General features: G+C 47.2%; 1 protein-coding gene across 2 annotated transcripts in view; it reads right to left on the reverse strand.

The window, feature by feature from the left end:
- Positions 1–555: 555 nt before the first annotated feature.
- Positions 556–24,038, reverse strand: part of SRF (serum response factor) — a 532,155-nt gene continuing 508,672 nt past the window's right edge. For both annotated transcript variants that reach the window (XM_069608882.1, XM_069608883.1), the window contains one exon: positions 556–748. In XM_069608882.1, coding sequence (XP_069464983.1) covers positions 653–748 — 96 coding nt within the window. In that variant the 3' untranslated portion in view covers positions 556–652. The remainder of the gene's footprint in view (positions 749–24,038) is intronic.

Raw genomic sequence — 24,038 nt, forward strand, 5'->3', positions numbered from 1 at the left:
AAAGGCGTATCTCCCTTTTAAAGTGGTGTGCAAGTGTGGCACAGCATAGGAGATTTAATCTAAAAAAGCAGAATCAGTTTGTGAATAACAGTCGCGCCCTTAAAGTCCCAGTTGCCATATTTGGATAATGCCCCTGGAGTCCGTTCGGAGTGAATCTGTGCAATACAGAATTGTGCCTGTAGTTGCACCAATCACCCTGTTCCCATGCTTGTGTTCACATGTAGTCCTATTTGAACACCCTGTTACTGAGGACAAAAATACAATCCTATTTGATTTGTGCAGAAAGACAAATGCCATCTCAGTTTCATTATAATAGTAATCGCAAACCTTACAAATGAGTTGGATATGGCAGTAAAAACAACCTGATTCAGAGAGGGCATCAAAACGCATGAATGGTTCTAAACTAATCTGAAAGATTGTCAATCCCTTGATGAGACAACAGTGCAGCCACAAACAGGATACCGCTTCTGGGTTGGGCACAAACAAGTAAGACTGCACCTCTGTACTGTATGCTTACATGTGTAAATAAAAAAACGTGAGAAGGCAACAAATAAATAAGTGAGGCAGTCTGTATTAACGAAAATTGCTTCAGCTCATGCTTCCCGCTGGGTGCTCTTCGCCGTTAGGGAACAAAAGTAGGCCAGCCAATCGATCAGTCACTTTTACAGCTGTGTGTTGTATCAAGATTGACCACTTGGAGTTCCGTCAAGCTGCTGCCACTGCTGGATTGCTGGCCGATTACCGCCATCTAAATTTGGAGGGAAAAAACATGCAAGGTTACTTGAATTCATCAGATCTCTCGATTAGACAGGAACATGACCTGGCAAAAAATCTGCAGCCATCTAGATCACCTCAAAATATCATTGGTAGATCAAACCTCTCTCGATCAAGTCACACAGAAAGATGTGATGTACTGGGCTCCAACATCACTAAATCACTACTACCCATTAGATAGAATCTCAGCCATAATGGTTATGCTTCTCTATGAAGACTTTCCTCATTTCCACTTTTAGGGAGGGTGGTCCGACCATCAGCAATAAAGGCCAGTGGGCAGGCTTTGAGGTTATGCAGTACCAGAGGATAAGCCAATAACACTCATCTGAAAGTACACGACAGGATGGGTCTGGCGGAAGCCAGCAGGAGAAAGGGCATCTGGGTGACATTCCATGCAGGAATCTTTCATGAAGCTCTTCTTTGTGTGATTTGCAGCTGATGTGGACCGCCACCATGATACACATAGCACCCACCCCTCAACCCTTTACTGGGGATGGCACAGAAGAACCAAGGCTCAAGCAGACATTCTGGATATACTCTGAACACTCATTCCGTAGCCTCAAGGAATCCAAGTAAACATTCAGAATAGGGCTATAATCTAAAGGCACTATCAGTCAAAGACAGTCTGCTCACAAAGGCCAGCTTGAGATGTCATTACGAACTGACTGACCCGATGTTGGAATATGAATAGCGATTGATGTAAGGATTGTTGAACAATAGCTAAAAGCATCTCCTGGATATTCAGTGTTAGGGAGAATTCTCAGAAATGTGTTAATTCCCTTCTACCCTATAGACTGCCAGCTCTTTTTTGCTGGACTTTAGGACTTTTAATTTCTAAGCTGGAGAGAGCAAGACCCTTTTCCCCACCCTCTTATGTATTTTTCTGTGATTTGGACTCCGTTTCTTTTGACTTTGGAGTCTGACAAACTCCATAGGCATCATCTTTACATTGTGACACACAGCAGCTTGTGTGCAGTGGCACAGGGAAGTCTTAGATTTACAAAAGGTTTAAATACCTTTGCTTGGTCAAACTACTGTTTCCAAGAGCAGTGAAGTGAAACTGACTTTACTTACATTTAGTAACTTTCTAGACCCAGCACACACACGCGGGTGCTGGAGGGGTTACTTAGTATCCCCACTTTGTCTAGTTTCTCAGGTACATTTTCGTGTTACCCTTTCTACAATTAATGGCTGGTGGTAGTGGTTTACTTTTTACTACTGTTGTGTGTTTTTACCGTGGGCTGCGTTCGCAGCTGCAGTAAGGCACCCATCGGTGCCCATTTTGTCAAAATTACCCAGTCTTGTTTTTTCACCATTTCTTGTTGGAAAGGTCCTTCTTTAGATTTACTATGTGCGCCAAACCAGGTTTGGTCCCTTTGTTCGTTTTGTCTTTGGCGGGATTCACAAGTGAAGCCCGCCTCTGGCTCCAGTAGGTCTGGCAGGGGCAGGAAGTGTGAGAGGTGCCCAAAACTCCCTGTGCTTAATCCCCTTGGTGACAGGAATGCACCCAAAGGTGATTGGCCGGCTCTTGGAGGACAGCCACCCTGCTGTGTGATTGACAGCTAGGTTGGAATGAATGGGGAAAAACCTGCATAAAAAGGTGAGGCTTTTTGACTTGGAAGGCAAAGTCTACCAATGGACGAAGGAATCCAAAGAAGAACTTGGAAGAGATGCCTGCTGCAGCTCCTGGACCGTTGGTTTTCCCGGTGAAGCCCTGCTGCTGTGCTGACGCTCCAAATTCGTTTCGACTAGAGAAGCCCTGCAAGGACTTCTCCCCTTGGGTTGGTGGGACAAATCAACCCCAAATGGAACTCATCTGGACATCCTCTCGAAGCTGGCTGTACTTACACTTCTGCTGCTGCTGCTGCAGGAACAGAAGTGCCAGGGAGAGGAACACCAGATCGAGTGCATAGCTTTTAAGTCGAACCCGAGCGCCAGGAGGATCCTCCCGACTTCCCTGAAGCAGGACTGACCAAACCTGAGCCATCTCAGAGTGCTGGACCTCAGATGCGAGGAAAGACTGAAGTGGCATTTGAGAACCGCTGTGTTGCTATTTGCTGTAGACGCGAGGAGCTGAAACCGAGAAGTGCTGCCGAATTGACGTTTGACCTTTGCTGTCTCCAACCTTCCCATTGTGTTGCAGGAGTCCCCAGAAGACCTCCCTCTTGTCCTCATGACTGAGGCCCAGGAACAGTAGGATCTGCAGAGCCAAACAGGAACAGAAGCCAGCTGTAACCATTTCTTCTAACCAAAGGTACTGTACCTCTTTTTGTGTAGCCTTACTTGCTCTCAGTTGAGACTTGTCTTGGTTGCCATTGCAGAGTTGCTTGCAGCTTTGCCCCTCACAAGCCTCCCAGCTTGTGGCCCTTCAAGTGAATCTTATTTTTACAAACTTTTCTAAACACACTGTGCAAGACCTTTACTTACCTACAAAGAAGGCCATCAGCTCACCTAGACTTTGTTCAACTAACATTGACTGTCCTGGCTCCCTGAGATACTTCTACCTCTGACTTTGTGCTTTTGCCTTTCCCCCCAGGAAAGGGTTAATTTACTTTGCATTTGAAGCTTTTTAAAAAGTACTTACCAGTGTATGAATTATTTGTTAACCTTTGTTTTATTCCTCTAAATGTACCAGTGATAAATCAATGTCCACAGTGTCCTAGCTATTTAAGTCACTTAACGATGTAGGAAGTGTCTGTGTGCCATCCTCAATGGGTATCATCTGATTTAGAGAAACAGTGTGCTTTGAAGTGTATTATAATTGTTACATGTTTTGCTCCCTTCTGAAGAAGGCTTATTGAACTGTTAAATTAATAATTGTTTAATCAAGAAACCTTGCGTGTAAGTGTTTATTTGAATAACTCACTGGGAAACACTGTTACAACCCTACTGCTCACATTGACCCCTCTTGAGATAAGCCTGGCTGCTCAGCCACATAATCAACCTGTGTAGTACAGACATATACCAAAGGTTGGGTTCCTATTGCCAGGAGGTCAAGGTTGCTGTAGTCTCACAAAGGGTACTGCACACAATCTTGCCGAACATTCAGCATCGACAAGTATAAAGAACCTCTGGGGAATAAGGAGTTTGTATAATGCAAGTAGCAAATCTAACCCCTACGATAGAGGCAAACTATAACTCTATGCCCACTACTAACATTAAAGATGTGTCATAATGCCCCTTTCCAGACATTCCCGAACACCCATTTATTTCGCATAGGTATGTTTGTGTACTAGCAGTTTGCTTGTGGAATCAGAAGTAGCTCCTGGTAGCTGTTGGTGTCGAGCTAACAAGTCTCATGGTAGTAGGTCGATTGCTCCAGCAAACACCGATTGGATGGTATTTTCTCAAATTTATTTGATCAAATTTAGCCCCTAGAATGTACATAGTGAGTTGGTGTTCGGCAATATAGGTGTGGGAGCATTGTAGGGGATTTCCCACATTTTCTGTGACACAAATATTCAAGCTAACTGAATGTGTGCACTTTTGTGCCGATCATTAAAAATACAAGCAGTGTCATGACCTGCTTGGATCAGGGTCCCGAGACAGTTGAATACACGTCAGAGTTATTCAAGGTTACAAGAAAGTAAGGTTCTGAGATGAAAACTTCACTGGATCAAGTACAGGCATCATAACAACTATGGCCTTGAGGGGTCATTTATTTTGCCACTCTGCTCAAGAAATTAAAATACAGGAGAGCTGGATTTACTAAATAGTTACTCATTGTAGTGACTACGACACTCAAGTACATAGTCCCCTTTCCACCATACTGATGAGTCCGTCCCACAGGGACGAGACTGGAGCCTTTTGCACTGCAAAGAAGATAGCCTCCTTTTTAAATCTGTTGCAAGCAAGGGGCATTGGGTGCGCCCGCCCTGACTCCTCCCACCAGCCTCGCCTCTTAGTCCTTCACAGCTTGTCGGCTACTAGTATCTTACCAATTTATAGAGGACAGAGGGTGGGTCTGAAGGAAGATTTCACAGCAAGAAGTAGTGTTCTGAGGAGGGGCAACTCTTACACTGCAACAAAAGTTTGGGTAAGACAATTTGTACACATCTGGCGCTAGCCCTGGCACATGTTCCAGACAACAGTGGTGATGGCTGAAAGGTTAGGAGTTAATCGTAACCTCTGGCATTGCTCTGGGCAACCCCCCCAGACCATCGTTCTTTGCCTGCCAATCCATTACAAAAGAGGAAATACCATAGGCAAAACAGGTCCCAGCCGAAAAAGGGCAGTACAACCCAAACTGCTTAGTCACATCCCTTCTGCACGAGACCATCTCCAGGCATGTTTCAGCCTCATAGGCCCTCATCAGAGAGGAGAAGTTTGGGGCTTGTGTCGCAAGAATGAGACCAAGCAGTTTGGGTTGGACTGCCCTTTTTGGGGTGGGAATCATGTAACAAAAGGGTAAGCCCTAAAAGGCGGGATCCAGGGATGAAAATGGAGTGTAACATAAGGGGGGGATTCAGCCAACAATCAGTTGGTCATACTTCTAGTTTTGTATGAATTTTTATTTTTTCAAAAGTGTTTTGGCGTAGATAAATCGCCATTCAGACCCATCTGCAGTCTGAGATTGGGTAAACGGGGTTACAGATAAAGTGAAGTAGACTAACAAATGTATTCAGGGATAGCCTTATTAAATTGGCTATGCCAATGGATTTATTCCGTAGTACAAACCAATAGCTTCTATTTTAGCTTGAGTCTTGTATGTTCAATGGACAACATATTAGAAAAATATAAAATAACTGCTCCTCAGTTGAGTACATAGTTGTTCAAACAGAGTGTAGTGCAAAGCATTATTTAACAAGGTTACGAACAAAAACAAATACATGGTTCAATTAATAGTAATACAAAAGACATTTTTTAAAAAAAGATGTGTGTCCTCAAAGTATACCCAATTAGGGTCTGGCTGCAGTCAAATGGGGAAATCCTACTAACTGAACCATGGATTTGTTTTTGTTTGTAACCTTGTTAAATAATGCTTTGTGGGAGTCCGGAGGATCTTCCAACAGCTTTAGGCCAGTTTAAAAGCAACAGACACAATCTGGTGTCCCTCTCCCTGGCTATACAATTCCTGCAGCAACTCTGAGGAAATTCAACCAGCTCCAAGATGGGTGTCCTGGCGGCTTACTTTGGAGTTGATTGCTCCCACCAACTGAAAGGGAGAAGGTGTGCTTGCAGGGGCTTCTCTGTCGCTGCACACTTGGCAAGTAGTCACTGCAGCAGGGCTTCACTGGGCAAACCAACGGTCCAGGAGTTGCAGCAGGCGTCCTCTTCAAGCTCATCTTCGGATCCTTCGTCCAGCGGTCGACTCTGCCTTTCAAGCCAAAAGACTCACCTTTTATTCAGTTCTCTCCCGTTCATTGCAGCCTAGCTGTCACTCACCCAGCAGGGTGTCTGTCCTTGTCGGACAGTCAGACAGCCAATCACCACAGAGTGCATTTGGGTCTCCTGGGAGACCAAGCACAGGGAGTTTCAGGCACCTCCCTCACTTCCTGCCTACCCCCGACACTCGGGCGGCAGAGGTGTGTTTCTCTCGGAAAGGCAAATGAACAAAGAGACCAAGCCTGCTTTGGCGCGCAGAGAAACTCTCGAGAAGGAACTTTCTACAAAGACCTGGCGAAAAAAGAAGACAGGGCACCATTTTAGCAAAGATGGCTGTATGCCATTTTGAAAAAGATGGCTCCCGCGGTTACTTTACCGGAGCAAGGTAGTTCAAAACAAACCCACTGCCACCAGCCAGTCAATTGAGGAAAGGGTAACATAACATTTTTTACATGAGCATTTAGACACAGGATACTAAGTAACCCCACCCCCAGGACTCTATTGTAAGCTAGGCTGTGCTGGGTCTAGCAAGTACAATGCTAAGTAAAGTCAATTTCACTTTACTGCTCTTGGAAACAGTAGCTGATACCAGAGAAGGTATTTAAACCTTGGGAAATCTCTAAGACTTCCCTGTCCCACTGCACTGAAGGTGCTTTATGACACCTGTAAAAGATGATGCCTATGAGTTGGTTAGACTCCATAACCAAAAGAAACAGAGGTAAAATTCACATTAAAATACATGAGTGGGAAAAAGTGTCTCACTCTCTCCAGGTTAAAAATATCAAGTCCTCAAATTCCAGCAAAGTTGCTGGAGGTCTCTAAGGTGGAGGGAACTAACATTTTTGAGAATTCTCCCTAACAGAGGGGTCCTGGGAAACGCATACAGAGTGTGGTTTAAAAGTGCATCTCCGCTGGACTTTATGCCAACTCCTCCTTGTAGGCAAAGAAGGGGCACTTGCTGTTCTATGCTGTGGCCCATTCCCATATCCTCACTGCCTACAAACAAATGGGGGTTAGGGGGTAGGGGAGATAAATAACGTTCCTACCTGCTTGTTCAGGTAATACATGGAAACTGAACTGTTTCGAAGAGAACTCTCTTCCCACTAAGTACTAGTAGAAAGACTCTTGGAGTTAAAAATAGCCTGGAGCTTGCGCAAGTTTATGTGCAGAAGGCTCCCCTCTGGGGACGACAGCAAGCTGTCTTGAGATGGTTCTAGGAGGCCCCCCCAAACCCCAGGGGCGGAGTCCGTGGCAACACTCCTCTGGGTCCGATTTCGGAAAGGCAATGCAGCGAGTTAAGTTGCAGAGCTAGCTCCACCATGTCAAATCCTGGTACAAAAAGGCTGAGATCTGTATTCGGTTTGACTGTCTCCCCATAGACTTGTTCCAAGAATTGGGTAAGTGTAACTGTGGGCTCTTCATCTCCAGGCGTGCTAGAGGAAGACAAAGTATGCACAAGGGAGAGGTTGCCTGTTTTTGCTAAAAATGGGTCACGGCACCAGAGAGATCTAACATACTCTGATGTGATGGAAAAATCCTTGTAGCCTGCGAGTCCTGAAACGTCAGTCTCCTAATAGGGACTAAGGTGGCCTATTTCTGGTGGTTGATGGAGAAAGCTGAATTGAAGAGTAGGTCAGTCAATACTAGAGCTGATGTGGCTGCTTGGTGTGCAGAAGGGGCTCAGAGCAGTCAATCGCCCAAGTATGGTAGACACGTATGGCCCTCAGACGAAGGGAGCTGGCAACTGTGTTCCTCAGCGTCATAAATACTCTTGAGCACAGATCAATCCAAATAGGAGAGCACTGTATTGAAAATGCCTCCCACAGAGCTTCAGAAATCGCCAATGGGTTTCCATATGGGAGGGCCACTGCGCAAAACCAGTTATTCGCTTGAACTGAGCCAAGCATATGGGCAGGCATGGCCAACTTCAACATTTCGTTTGGGAAGAAAAGGTTGATGGTAGAGAGGTATAGGATTACCCTCAGGCCAGCCTGGTTCTTCTCAGGCAGAGAAAATAGACTGGAGTAGGAGCTCTGGCTCTTCTGGTCCCTGGAAACGACATCTATGGCCTCCATGGTGAGGAGCTTGCTGACGTCTTTCAGAAGGGGAGTGGAACCAATCTTGTTGAGAGCAGGGCGGGTGGAAATGGAGAGCTGGTAGCACCTGGAGACTATGGGCAGTTTCCAAGGGTCCTGGGAGTGGTCTGTTAGTGTACCTGCAGCCGAGTGATGTTGTGCAGACCTGGCTCGTCATGTCATTGCTTCTTTAGGTCTGTTGAAACTGCAGAGGATGCTTCTATAAAGAAGACTTGAAGATATGATATATCATCTCATTTATATAGCGCCTATACACAATGTGTTTCAAAGCGCTTCTAGGCAAGTGAGGGAACAAGGGAAAATACAATGACATTCTTACAGGCCATGAGCAGTAAGGATGTGAAATTAACTATCGTATTCGGCCTGACGACATTTCAGATACTGCAAGAGCTAAGACATAGATAAGGGAGGGGGAGAGTGGGAAGGAAATGGAAACAGACAGGCGACTACCGTACTAGGCCTGATGACATTTCTGGTAGAGCTGGAGAAAAACAAGAGGTGAGGGAGAGGGGTGCAGAAAGGTAGGGGAGGAACAAAACAAGCGACTATCGTACTAGGCCTGATGACATTTCAGATAGTGCTTGGGGGTGGGGGCAGGGCAAGAGGGGAGAAACAGTAAGGGGAAGGGGGGGAGACAGACAAGGTTGCTATCATACTAGGTCCAGGGACAATTCTGATAGAGTAAGTGCATAGAAGAAAGTAAGGGGAGGAGATAGGAAAAGGGAGAAGGGAAAGGAGGAGAAAACAGAGTTAGCAATCAAAAGAGTGGAGAAGCAAGGTGAGAGTGAATACAATTGCAGAAGTCAGTAGTAACACATAATGTTGCAAGCCAGGATACAAGATGAAGATGGGAACAGCATCATTCAGGGCCACCATGAGTACAAGATGCAAAGGAAGTCCAGCATGAGAGTCAAGAAAGGGTGACGCACCGTGAATAAATGAAGTCCATAAAAGTCAAATCCAGCATTGGCCACAAGACGGTGATGGTGAAACCAGAATCTATCAGGACAGACTCCTGCAGAAGTAGGCTTGAGGTGGGTATGGAGGGAGCAGGGTAGAAGAATCAAGCAAAACAGGCAACACCTGTGTGCGAGAATGGTGGGGGCACAAGAGAACATCACGGGGGACCAGAGAGGGTGGGGATGGCCTGTGGGGACAGAGGGAGTAACACATGTTGGTGCATGCTTACCTACTGTCTGAGCAGGGGGTCGGCCCTGGGTCCTCCTGGTCCGAACAGGTCCAAACAGGAAATACCCTTTTCTTCTTCTGCAAGGCTGCCTCCCGTTATGGCCACTGGGAGGCCGGTTAGGGTTTCTGTGTTGGTTTGGAGAGGATTGATAGGGAATTGGCAGCATGGGTAGACGTTTGCTCTTGCACAGTTACAAATCTGTAGACACATTGAAATGATCCTGACCTTCTAGTATTTTGCCTCGAAATTCCTTTGAGAATCTAGAAGCATGCATTCAAGCCACTGTCTGCATGTCAGCGTCTAGACCCATGGCCCTAATGGAGGCATTGATGTGGTGTACCAACGTCTCAAGGATTCCCTCCGCTATACGTTCGGCCTCCACCATGCCAGATTTAAAGGCCTCCTGCTGCTCCTTTGGAAGAAAAGCCTGGAAAACGCTGTTCTGGCTCCAAAGCTTGTTGGCTGCAGCCAGAAGGGTGTCTGCATTAACCTGTCTGAAGTGTAGGGTGGTGTTGGTGTATACATTGCAATTTAGGCCTTCAAAGATTGGTCCTGCTTATTCAATAAGGCTGGTGATGCAGAACCGCCAGATGTGAAAGGAGTGTAGCGTGGCACAAGTTCTTGGAACAGAGGGACTTGTAACACACCTTAAGCTATCCATTAGTGACTTCTACTGTGTGGGGCGTATGCCAGATTGTGTTACCCTCCACCAAGACATGTTTCTGTATCTGTAGTTCGGATTTGCCAGAGAACCAGCGCGCCAGTACTTTGGAGAGCACACCAGATTCCTGTTGTAGTTCTTCAGGTGAAGAGATTCCGAAAGCCCAAGCATCCAGTCATGGAAGGCCTCAGCAGAATGATTAATATCGTCCTGTGCCTCACTCGACAATCAATCCTTGAAGATCGGCAAGATCCCAGGTAGGAGCTACTGGCTATTGGGGAGCTGGCAGAGCTGCCACCGAGCTTGTGACTATGCTGTGTGCTCGGATGGTGCGGATATGATAGGAGGCACGCCCAGCAATCTGAAGGAAGTTTGGCACTATTTTTTAATAAGATTTTTTTGTCGTTAATGTGTAGTCGTCGTAGCAGTGACTGGAGTTGGCGGCATGACTGAATATGTAGGCAGTTGAGACATCCTATTAATACTATTCTTTAAATATTCTGTCATGGCTCTCTACTTCATGAAGGTTTGAAACCAGTGGAAGAGTCTGCACTTTTTGGTGCTGGGGGTCTGCTGTCAGGGTCCACGTGGAGGTTGGAGGTGTCTGAGGAAGAGGAGCTCAAGATGACACAGAAGTGACCTAGTACGGTTGTCTGTACTGGGCTGTCCATGCTGTAGGGGTCCCTCGGGGAGGCGCAGATCCTGAAGTCTGCTAAGAAATGTGGTGAGCTGGACTGCCAGCACAAACAAGGCCCGAATGACCCTTGTGCTACTGTCTACAGCAAAGAGAGCGGAGATTCACGGTCTCAGTCTCTTGGCATCAAATTATAATTGTTTATTAGTAAACCGCTTACACACAGATGAAATGCTTCAAAGCGGTTCAAGATGGGAAGGGAACAAGGGAATACAATCGTCATTCTTAGGCTTTGAAGTTTCCAAATGATCTAACAAAAATAACTAGCATACTAGGCCAGAGGCATTGCTACTTGTGCAAGTGCATGAAGGAGGAATGAGAGAAAGGGGAGGTGGAGGAAAAGAGCATTCAATGAAACTACAATAGTATGCCTAACTACTTGTCGTTAAGTGCATGACAGAGTGGGGAGAGAGGGAGAGGGAAAAGGTCTTACAAAACAAATAACTACCGTACTAGGCCTGGCTACATAAAGATTGATTGGTGGTTGGTCATCACTAATTCGCCTATGTATATGTATTTCAGGCACAACCAAGCTGGGGAGGGGAGATAGAGGGAGGACAGTAAAGAATCTTGGTAGGCCTAGTACATTCAAGGTAATGCAAGTGCGCAGACAGGAAGTGCGGAGGTGGGGGAACAGCCCAGTCCAGCCGGGGCCTGGGTTAAGTGCAGGGTTGTAGCCCCTCTCCTAGAGCGTATTCCGAGTGTAGTGGTACCGTGCAGAGGCCCGGAGGTAAGTGCAGTAATGAAGGGGGAGCCTGGGTCCTGTGAGGCTCTGGAGGTGCACCAGGCAACCTGTCGGCAAACTGAGCAGTTGGCAAAGAGAAAGGAGGGAGGGAGGCAGAAGAGGAGACTGGACGTTAGCAGGGGAGAGGGAGAGAGAAAGAGGAAGAGAAGAGTAAGGTCTTGAGGACTTTCTGGAACTTAAGGAGGTCCAGCTCAAGACAGAGGCAGGGAGGCTGTTCCAGAGGGAGGCACCTGCAGAGGATAAGGATCTACCCCCAAATCTGTTTGGAAAAGCGGCTAACCCGTAGAGAGTTGGAGGAGGCCGAGCGGAGGGCTCTAGATGGCGAGTATTTAGGAATAGAGTGCTGTAGATAGTACGGGCCCCCGCCTCAGAAAGCCTTGGGACTATGCAGAGGGACTGTAACTTGATATTTGCAGCCATAGGGAGCCAGTGGAGGGATGTCAACGCTGGCGAGATGCAGTCCCTATGCTTGAGGCCACAGATTAGTCTTGTAGTTCTGGATAAGTTGAAGAGGTCGGAGAGTAGAGGAAGATAGAGAAAAAGACTGTTGCAGTATTCCAGTCTGGAGAGAACCAGAGCTCTGGAGACGTGAGCCTCAGGGGGAAGATGAGAAAAGGTAGAATACCTCTGAGGAAGTGCAGCTGGTAGTGAGACTTTTTGGAGATGTCCGAGATGTGAGAGGAGAGAGAGTAGAGTCGAAGATGACCATAGCCAGCTACCCCGGTGAAGAACTGGCCGGTGATCTCGGATCAACATGGGCACCCAGACCAGCTGCAGGTCAATTTGGGAATATTGTGAACATGCTCCCTTGGCTTACAGGAACACTCCTTTGGAGCCATTTTGCAAGTACTGAGGCCTGTTGATTTAGGGACAAGGGCATCTGCATACCAACGTGGAGCCCCTAGATTTAGGTCTAGAGAGACCTTCTGTATGTATCCTAATAGTAGGGGCAACTAGAGTCTCTAGCATTGGTCCGCAGGGACCCAGAGTCCCCTTTGAAGAGGAGATCTCCTTTAACACCTGGTCCCTCGGAACTTGCTCCAGTACTAGTAGGCCCAAAAGACCCCTCGAACCCGGTGTCAGCCGTTATGCCCTCATGTCCTTTAACCAGTGGGTTTTGGAGAATCTGACAGACCCCTCCCATGCATGTTGGTCCAGGGACAGAGTCACTGCACTGGGGTGGCTGAGAAAATATGTTAGCTCTGCGGCATACACAGCTCTGCAATGTTGATCCATGGCAAACTCCTAACTGACCGTAAAGAGGAATCACCAGAGATCTCGGCACTGGCTAAGCCGTTGACAAAGCGCACAGGTGCAAGGGCTGAGCACAATGGGCATGCATTCCAGACATGGTCAGGGCTCAGACACCTCAAGCAGCGACTGTGCGTGTCTGATGGCGGGAAGTTCCTGACACAGGAAGCGCATCAGGTTATCACCAGCAAACAACTTAAGTTATGGCAGTGAAGCTGGCAGTGCGACAGCATAAGTACATTAAAAGAGGACTTTTTCATGAGTGGAAAGCTTACAATTGGTTGCAGTGGTGCATGTCCAGTAGAGTGGTAAAAAGGACAGATGGGTGAGGCCAGTGTGAAGAATCCGCATTGGTGGGCACTCCCTAACATACACCAAATTTAAAGGGGAAGCATTTCGTGTGGTGCAAAAGGCTCCAAGTCCTGTCCCTGTGGGATGGACTCCCATCAGCATGGAAGAAAGGGGATGGGCCGTAGTGGTAAATAAAAACCGAGGCAAATTCAAAAAGACATTAACTGAGGAAGATTTAAAGTAAGCTCCCATTGCCACTTCTATTTCCGGAGGAGGGCATCCAATACTTCACAACCAACATGCAGTTTCCGTCTAGCTTCACAGCTTGGTAGAGTGGTGCCAATAGTTTCTCTAAAGTTTCAGTGATGGAAAAAACATCCAAGGTCACTCACCAAGAAAAAGGGTTCATACTGTGCATGCCGTTAGTTCAAAGGTTGGTCACCAGTAATGGATTTCTCCAAATCGCGAGAACATGTCACTTTATCTACCCTTTGGTCTCGCCCAATTCCTTAGCGCCACACCCTCTATTGCCCCCTTCCCTCACTAGCCCACTTCTGTCCCAGCTTCTTTACGCAGAATGCATTTCCATTGAAACCTTTTCCCCAAAACGATTAAAGGGCTCTCATTCGATCACCTACTAACTTTTCACTCTTCAAGGTCACTATTGTAAGAAAATACCCAGTCATACCCACAGTATTAAAAAAAAAAAAACAGTAAGTGCTGACCTCATTCACCAGATTCATCTCTCTCGGAATCATCACTCAGATCACTGGCTACATGCACTCTGCAAACCCCTTTAATCTGGATATCAATCTAAAGACTCCACTGAGACTGCTCACCTAAATCTTCACCTTATTGACCAAAGCACATGCAGCCTTTGACACTATGGACCATACCCGTCTATGCCAAACTCTTCTCACGACTCAGCTGGCTGGCCCATCTCTCCGACAGGTCCTAGCTAATGCAGAACTTCCTCCGCTTTGGTTCCTGTGGGTGTTACGTCCTACGCCCACTCTTCACCATTACCACCTCCTCCATAGGTAAACTTAATTCCTTCCTTCAGCTTCTACTAACGCCTCTTTGCTAATAATGACTACCTGTCTCCTTCACCTCTTATCTCCAAACAAATTACCAACTATCACAATGGCTCTATGCTACCTTATGCTGAACTGCAAGACAGAATTTATTTTCCCAGCCCCACCATGCCAAACCCACACTCACTTCCCCTTGCCCCCTGATCTCACTCCTTCCCCCATTGCGAAAACCTCTGCTAGCAACCTAAAACGTTCAGTTCAACACAGCCACTGCCGTCAGACTAAACCTCAACCTCTCGGGAGGTTAGCTCATGGGCAACGTGCTTGCCTGGGAAGCAAGACGACACAGAGCAACACAGGTTCGAGCCCCAGGTCCGCGCTTCTAAACCTCTGGGTATTAAGCGCATTACAAATCACCTATCATCAGAAATATCCAGTCATGAATCCCCCACCACTCAGCCTAATTTCTACCCTGGTGCTCAGTAAACTGGACTACTGTGTGAATGTACTCCTTGGTCTGCCCTTTGCATCCTTTGATCCCCTCGAAGTCATCAACTTTGCTATATGCGCCCTTTTGTAGCTAATGCTAGAAAATATTCAATATCAGGCTCAATCAGAGCCAATCATCCATAAGATCTCTCTCCAATGACGCAATCATTCCAGACATGGTCAGGGCTCAGACACCTCAAGCTGCGACACTGCGTGCATCTGCAGCAGCCACCTGCTCCTCTGTTGGCTTCTCTGATTAAGTATTCTGCCCTACTCCTAAACCAGAGGTCAGTGCCTTTGGCTTTCAAGATGTTTTAGGTGATGACTCAGGTTTATGCCTCACCATTCACTAAGCTGGTTGGGGCTGTTAGGAGGTGCAGTTGAAAATATGGAGACAAAGATTACAGACTCCTTCCCTAAAAACTCTTTCCACTCTGAGGGATCTGAAGCTGGCTTTGTATATGGACCTTGCCAACCTTTTTGTTAATGGCGCTGGACAACCATTTCGGCAGCAGTAGTCTCCCTCTTCTGCCAAAAACGTCTACGATCGAATCATGGGACATGAGAGTTTTTGGGCATTTCTACTCAGGAGATTCCATTTTCAAAGCAGGTGTTTTGGCCTCAGTACTGGCTCACATGTCAGACCTGCAACTCATGACTTTATCTGCAAAAGGGTGTCCAAATGGAAACCCTGATAATTTACCGCAAACCCCATTCCTCAACACAATCCTCACGATACAAACGTGTGGTTACAGCAACCATGCTGTATGAGTAGACACTCTGATCGCTTCTGAGGCTTGAATAAAGAGGACAAGGCGCTCGACTCTACTAGCAAGATAGACTACCTCAATGCTGCCACACAGCTCAGACTAGCCAACACAACACAGTTACTCTCCTTACAATGTCCAAACTCTCTAACAGAAAGTTGGGGAAACGTGAAGCCGAGTTGCTAGAGGATAAAGAGGGTGGTATTCAAGTTAGACTAGCAATCATGAGGAGTTCGGTATACAGAAAACTCCAGAGCATATGTAGGTGCGATTTGATTTATGGAAACTGAACAACTAGGCAACTACATTGTGATCTCTCAGTAGTGAACAGGTGAATGCTTTTAAAAAACATCACAACAAATCTGATCAAAATGGGAAATTACTTACCAGTAATTTTCTTTCTATGGATTCTTCTCCCACAGACTGCCCATCTTGCAAGATAGTGATCCAGCGTCAGCTGCTCAGATATATTTTCGAGCAGCTGATGTTGGATAACTATCAAGACCGATCTGTGGGAGAATGCAATCCATTGAAAAATATATTATACTGTTATTAAAGAATTGTATGCTCCTGACTACACCTACATTTATGAAAAGACATTCTATTTTCAAAAATAATGTGAACATCACTTGTTTGCACCTATTCTTAACAGGGTTATTGTGGGGCCATCTTGGAGCTGTAAAGTGCATGATGCTTCTTAATGACATGCAAATCATATCTTGCCTAATCTATTTCTTTGTGGTGAATTGGTCTTTTTCGTGCGTTACTAACAAATCAACTATCACGTTTCTCTTTTGCACAAATTAGGATATTCATAAGGTGTGCTATGCATGTCTATAACCCACCACGAGGCTCCCACAACCAAGTACAAACACAACTATTTAGAATTGGTTATGTCGGATCAGTTTTTGATGTTTTGCCTACAAAACAAATACAGAAGGGCTTGTCTCCAGTACAGCCTTTTGTCCCTTGTGGTGGCAAGTCAGAATCAGGACCGCAAACAAGACTTGCTGAAATGTGGCCTGGTCAATGCACGCTCTGTCCCAGCCCACGCCCTAGACATATATGACCTCATTCTACAGAATAAACTAGACCTCCTCATGATCACCGAAACCTGGCTGAACGAAACTTCAGGCCCAGCCCTCACCCTTGCCATCCCTGACGGCTACACCATCTACAGGTAAGACTGACCCCTCACTAAGGGTGGTGGAGTAGCTCTTATTGCCAAAGAATGCCTATGCGTTAGGAGAGTGGAAGGTAACCTTGGTAACAGCTGCGACCACCTCTCACTCAAAATCAACCTCTCCCCTAACCTAACTCTGGCCCTCCACATTGTCGGATTTCCATGATGCCCTCCTCCACTCAGTATCAGACAACCTTAAAAACACATCCAAAGTCCTACTCAGAGGAGACCTTAACCTAGGCCACCATGATCTCGCTGACACCCACGCAGCTACCCTTGACATTGCGCCATCTACCCTAGGATTTACCCAGGCCATCTCCAATCCCACTCATCTGAAAGGACGATCACTGGACTGGGTCACACACCACAACTGCCCAGTAACTATCACTGAAAACTCTCCCATCCCAGGGTCTGACCACCATTACATCCAATTTGACCTCAGCAGTTTCAAAGAACCTCCCAACCCCTCCATTCCCCTCCCCCAAGGTTTCACCAGAAGTTCACGCCAACTCACTGTGGAACGGATCACTCCCCTCCTCAAAGTTTCCGCCCTTCAGGCCCCGTTCTCAACTAACCCTGAAATTCTAGCCGAAGCATTTAAGTCCACGATCACCAAAGCAGTTTACTATCGCCCCCCTCACCTTTAGGAAAGCCAAAAAAACCAAGCACACTAATGCCTGGTTCTCACAGGAACTCCTCCAGTGCAAAAAAACAAACCGCCCTTGCAGCCTGGAAAGCAAAATCTAATGACTCAACCAAACTATCCTTCAAAGCTATCTCTAAATCAGGAATAATCATCGCCAAGGCCAATTCCTTCAACACTAGGGTAGCCAATGCGAAATCAGATACAAAAGACATTTTCGCCATATTTAGGGAGCTAGAATCCCCCCCCACCAACCATTCTAAAGGATGAAAACTGGTGTAATAAGATCCAATCAGCCATGCTCAACAAACTTAATACCCTGCAAACCAAAATCCTGGCCCACCAAAAGGCTCTTTCTCACCTTATTGCCTCACAGAACGACAACCAGGAGAAGCACATTAAAGCCAACTCCGCCCCGGTATTCAAATTTAAGGACATGACCGAGTCCGAAGTCATCTCTCTTCTAAAAACGATCAAACCCTCCAACTGCAAGGGCGACATATGCCCTGCCCAGCTCAAAGACTGTGGCTCAACTCTCGTCCCATTTCTGACAGCATTCATTAATGCCTCTTTCCAGTCTGGCCTGGTCCTACGGACCTAAACGAGGCTTGGGTACGACCACTCCTCTAAAAACCTTCTCTGGACCCATCGGCACTGGGGAACTACAGACCTATCACTACTGTCCGCTTCCTGCTCAAAATTCTGGACAAAGCAGCTTACCTGCAGGTCCAAGAATTCAGAGAGGACCACCACCTTCTTGCCCTTCGGCAGTCTGGCTTCAGACCACGACACGGGACCGAAACTGCCCTTCGACCTAAAGAAATCAGATGGATGACATTAGAGACGCCGGCAAACCAGCACTCCTGCTGCTCCTAGATTTATCGGCCGCTTTTGACCTTGTGGACCATAATACCCTACGCAACCGCCTTTCCATTGCAGCCAACTTCTCTCCCAAAGCCTGTGAATGGATTATCTCCTTTCTGCAGAAAGGGCCATGAAAGTATTCTCCGACTCAGCATGTGCCTCACCAAGTCATATCACTTGCGGAGTGCCGCAGGGATCCTACATCGACCCACACTCTATAACCTCTGCACGAGACCCCTCTTCAACCTTCTTGACTCACTGGGCATCTCATACACTAATTATGCTGATGACACCCAGGTGCTCATTCCACTCACGGGCGACTACGAAGCAGACAAGGCCACACTTAACTCTATCTATAGCACCATCCAAGCATGGATGGCAGAAAACTGGCTGTCTCAACAGCGACAAACCTGAGCTTCTGCTGATCGGCTCACCCACCATCCGGGCTAACCTTGACAAGAAATACTGCTCATTCACCATCGACAATATACCCATAGCGGTGTCCCACACAGTTAAAACCTTGGGAGTCTACTTAAGACTCTAATCTCAACATGAACATGCAGGTCAACGCTATTGCCTCTTCATCCACCTACTAAGCTAAACTGCTCAACGCAGCAACGCCGTACTTAACTACACAGAACTGCCTCACCATTGCCAGGGCTATTATCGGCTCGAGGCTTGACTACTGCAATGCTCTCCTTGGAGGGACCTCAGGTAAAAACATTGCTAAACTACAACTTGTCCAGAAAAATGCCCTTAGGGTCGCTACAGGATTCCCCAGAAGGGATCACATTTCAGACCTGAGGAGACAAGTCCACTGGCTTCCCGTAAAACAAAGAATCATCTTCAAAATCCTTTCCCTCACATACAAATGCCTACATGATTTGCCCCCCCCCCCCCCTTACTTGGCTCAGCGGGTTACCATGCCCACCTCCGCAAGGGCATCAAGACTTGCCTATACCAACATGATCACCAAACCCATAACACATAGAACGCGCAGGCGGCTCCAGCTTCCCTGCTATTGCAGCTACCCAGTGGAATGCTCTACCATCGCACATCAGGGGACTTGATTCCCACTTAGCGTTCAGCAAAGCCATCAAAACAGCGCTATTTGTCTAAACTGCTACTTGTCTGTAACTTGCCAATATGATGTAACTAAGTAACTACTGCCTCCTATGCAATCTTGTTTACGTACACCTTCTTGTAACAAGCGCCTCAATGCCTTTGGGCTGTACCGCGCTATACAAATGTAAAAAAAAAAAATAAATAAGACTTATTTTTGAGGTTTTTACTCTGGTCAACTTCAAATAGTCTTTCCCTAACGCTACAGGTTCAATCTCTATTCTATCAAAGAAAGTCTAAAGGTGCCCGTCGTGCCATCTAGACCATAATAAAGTCCTCGGCTGAGAATCCTATTCTAACCCGTTCACCTTCCCTAGCTCAAAAGAAAAATATCCAGACAATCAAAATAAAACAGGAAAGGGAGACTGTTATAAATGGCTGCTAGCTTCTGACCCCACCCTGTCACCTTTGCTGCAGGCCTTTTCCCTTACAAATGTCAAAAATAAAAAGGGTGTTTTTAGTGTGCTGGAAGATTGTCCTGTGGTTCCAGCCGAGGTTTCTCCCAGTCTCGTCCCATTCTGGGATTCTTTGAGTCTTTTCTCTTCTATAATGGGGGTCTCACCACTCTGGGGCTGCATTTCTTTTTGCTACCCACTCTGGGATCTCCGCCCTTTCCTGGTCATGCTTGCTCATCCCCACCCTTCGGTTCAGTTTCTCCTCACTCCCCACTCTGGGGTTCAGTTTCTTCTCAGTCCCCACTCTAGATTTCAGTCCTCCTTGTCATTCCCCACTGTGGGATTTCAATCTTTCCATTTCCCAGCTCTGGGGTTTGTCTCTCCATCATTCAATCGTCTGCCTCCCTCTATCGTTGACTGCATATATGGCCTCCGGAGATGGTTCTTGCTATGAGGGGTGCCGAGTTTCTCCGCCTCCTCTGCTGGTGCAGAGCTGCTTACACCACTTCAACAGGGCACCATTTGAGCAACTGCATAACAGACGTTCTGCAACGGTTCTCTTCAGGTGGGCTGTCGAGTCTCTTCCTCCTCTGCAGATGTGGAACTGTTTACACAAATCTTCAACTGTGCACCACATTGGTCTTCCTAATGCACTCTGCACAGGATGCTGTTGTTGGTGTTTGCTCTGTTCTCGGGGACTCTTACTTTGCCCTGAGGTTCCTCTGTGATTGGCTGTCTCAAGACATTCCTCCAGGGGGCTGGTTCACTAGTTTATCCTCATTCATTGTGGGATTGGGCATATCTCTGGTGAGAAGCCAACTAAATCACGAGTTGAGGGTTTATATGGTTGTTACAAAGAGGGAGGGCGGGGGAAGTGACATATGCCTATCGGGGTCTGTCTGATAATTGGGAGTCGCCTTCAGAGGATTCTCTCTTGCCCTGTTCCTAGAGGGAGTGTAGCAGGCTCACCTCCCTAGTCCACAAGGGGTGGCCCCCTCTTGGGGAGAGGTGACGATCTCCCTGGATTTGTCACACCATCCACTCTTCTGTAACATCTGAAGGGCCTCTAGTTAATCCTCCCCATCCTAAGGGTCCGAGGATTGATGAGGACAATAGGTCAGAGGAATAGGACAAAATGGAGGCTGAGGTTTATCCCAGCACACAAATGGCAAGGATCTACACCAAAGGGCTGCTTAATAATGGACAGCCAGTTTTAGGGAGTTTTCTTTTTGCAAATCTTATCTTCTGTACTGAGCCTCCCAGACATAACTTAAAAGTCAATGAACAAATACTAGTAAGTGAGACTTTATCTCAAACATTTAATTTGGCTCTGGGAACACTAGACCCTTCTTTAAAGGTTCCAGTGTGGGGTGACCGTTTCCTCTTTGGTTTTGGCTCCTACGGCAGAACCTCCCGCCTTATGTAGTGTGCTGCCAGGGAGTAGTCTTCTCCATTTTATTACCAGTGTATTTTACGGTTTTCAGGACAAGCCATCTTTCATTGAGCGTTGTAGGGGGATGATGCCCCGTTCTTTTTGTTCTGAGAAGCATTTTTGCTACTTTCCAGGCATCCTCTGAAAAGGCTGGAGGCAGATTGCTTTTGACCTTCAAGAGCCTCAAGAAGAACTAGGCCTGGACTTTGAAAACATCTCTGTAGAGGCCAATGCTGAGGAAGGGAATAGTTTCTTACCTGTAACTCCATTTCTCCAGCATTGGTATCTTTCATGGATTCACATGCTTAGAATATTCCCCGTCGTCAGGCTGGGAATCCCCGGTACATTATATAGACCCTTTCCCGTAGGAAAACTTTTTCGACGCTTATGCGTCCTATCCACCTCGTTTTGTATCATGCGTGCCCGCGCCGTCAGGACGCCATGATATAAATACAGGACCCGCGCTCCCTCAGATTTCGGCCCCCAAAGTAGTGGGGGAACCGGTTTGCATGTCCAGGGGAGGCAGGCGGGCGCATGTGAATCCATGAAAGATACCAATGCTGGAGAAATGGAGTTACAGGTAAGAAACTATTCCCTTCTCCAGCATTGGATCTTTCATGGATTCACATGCTTAGAATAGTTTACATAGCAGTACCATCCCGAAAAGAGGAGGCGTGCATGCAAACCCACATACTTTCCTCACAATGCCCGTTCCCTATGGTCGTGTACACATCAGCAATTGTTAACATAGGAAACAAACAATATTCAATCTTAATTGCAACAAGATCTAACCCCTCAACCAGGGCTTACCTTATTGGAATAGGTGTCGAAGCACCGCCTGTCCCATCCGAGTATCTTCGGCATGTTGTTGTGACAGGCAGTAATGGCGGGTAAAAGTGTGTGTAGCCGCCCAGGTAGCCGCCATGCAGATGTCCCCTAGAGGGACTCCAGACCACAGCGTCGTCGACGATGCCGCCGCTCTAGTTGAATGAGCTCTTGGGCGTCGCAGAAGAGGCTTCCCAGCCTTGGAATGGCAGTACGAAATGGTAGACGATACCCATCTTGACAGTCCTTGCTTTGAAATGGCTTTGCCTTTAGCACCCAAACCATAGGCCACGAACAATTGCCTCGTTTTCCTGAAAGGTTGCGTGCGATGAAGATAAAACTTGAGAGCCCTTTTCACGTCTAATGTGTGTAACGTGCGCTCCGCTCCCGAGCATGGCTCTGGAAAAAACGTAGGAAAAACAATAGAGGAATGTTTATGGAACACTGAAGGAGCTTTCGGTATGAACTGTGGGTTTGTGGCAAGGACCACCTTGTTCTTGAAAATTCTTAAGTATGGTGGGTCTACCATTAGAGCTTGGATTTCCGAAATACGTCGAGCTGAAGTGATGGCCACCAGGAAGGCCAATTTCCACGACAAAAACTTTAGAGACGATGATGACATTGGTTCAAAAGGAGGTTTCATAAGAGATGCTAACACCAGATTGAGGCTCCACGCCGGAGGAAATTTCTTCTCGGGAGGGAAACTCCGAAACAAACCTTTAAGGAAGTGCTTAATCAGGCGGTCGCTGAATAATGGTGCGGAATGTCGTTGACGGGTAAACCTGGAGATGGCAGCCAGGTGTACTTTTATCGACGACACCGATAAGCCCTTTTGAGCTAAGAACAGCAAGTATGGAAGGAGCTGTTCCGGCGTAATCGACTGCGGAACCCAACCTGGTTGATCCACACCACTGACAGAAACTCCTCCATTTGTAGGAGTATGAGGTGTTTGTGGAAGGTGCTCTTGCCGCTTGCAGAATACGACACTCCTCCGGAATCGTTAGCTGACCAAATTCGGCGAAGTCAGGAGCCAGGCCGTCAACTTGAGGCTGTCCGGGTCGTGATGCCAAACGATACCCTCCTGTCGAGACAGAAGGTTGGGAATCTTCCTGAACCTTATTGGCTCCGCCGCCGCTAGGTGCAGCAGGTCTGAAAACCACACCTGTCTGGCCCAATACGGGGCCACCAGAATCACCCGACATGGGTACTTGAGGATCCATTGCAACGTCCTCCGGATAAGAGGAAAAGGAGGGAATGCGTACAGGAATTTGTTCGTCCATGGGAAGGAGAACGCATCCCCCAGTGAGCCCTGCTGAGGCCATCTGCTTGCATACTGCGGGCATTTCCTGTTGTCCTTCGTCGCGAACAGATCGATGGAAGGATGTCCCCACTTCTTGAATATGTGTTGTAGTTGCTGGTCTTTCAGCACCCATTCGTGAACTTCGTTCATTTCCCTGCTGAGGGCATCGGCCTCCACATTTCTCACACCTGGCAGGTGGAACGCCAAGATTAGCATGTTGTGTTGCAGGGCCCAATGCCAGATTTTCTGTGCCTCCGTCGACAGGGACCTGGAACGTGTTCCTCCTTGTTTCCTTATGTAAAACATTGTAGTCGTGTTGTCCGTCATGACACGCACCACAGAGTCTCTCAATTGAGGAAGAAAAGATTTTAGAGCCCACCGCACTGCTCTCAGTTCTAGCAGGTTGATATGCAGGGAGGACTCTTGTAACGACCACCGGCCTTGTACCTGTAACGTATCCAGATGAGCTCCCCATCCGCTCAGCGATGCATCCGTCACCACCGTCTTCTGGAACTCCGGTTCCACCAGAGGCATTCCTTTCGTTAGATGAGTAGAAGCTCTCCACCAACGGAGTGCTTGTACCAGTTGTTCGTCGATGACCAGTCTGTCGGACCAGCGACCTTGGCTCTGCGCCCAACGGTCCGCTAGAAATTCCTGGCAAGGCCTCATAAACAGACGGCAGTTGTTTATCAACGGAATGCAGGATGACATGGTCCCTAGCAGGGACATGTATTTGCGCACCGACACCCTGGTACCGCATCTCCATTCCGACGCCTTGCTTTGTAGCTTCTGTATTCTTTCGCTGGACGGTCTTACAAGGCTTGTGTGCGTATGAAACTCCGCTCCTAGAAAGACCAAGGTCCTCGAAGGCTCTACGGAGGACTTGCTGAAGTTTATCTCGAAGCCCAGTTCCTGTAAGAGGGACATTGTGGCCCCCAGACTGTTTCGTGTTTGTTCC

Source organism: Ambystoma mexicanum, chromosome 4q (assembly GCF_040938575.1).
Source record: "Ambystoma mexicanum isolate Mex_15411 chromosome 4q, UKY_AmexF1_1, whole genome shotgun sequence".
Classification (NCBI taxonomy): Eukaryota; Metazoa; Chordata; class Amphibia; order Caudata; family Ambystomatidae; genus Ambystoma; species Ambystoma mexicanum.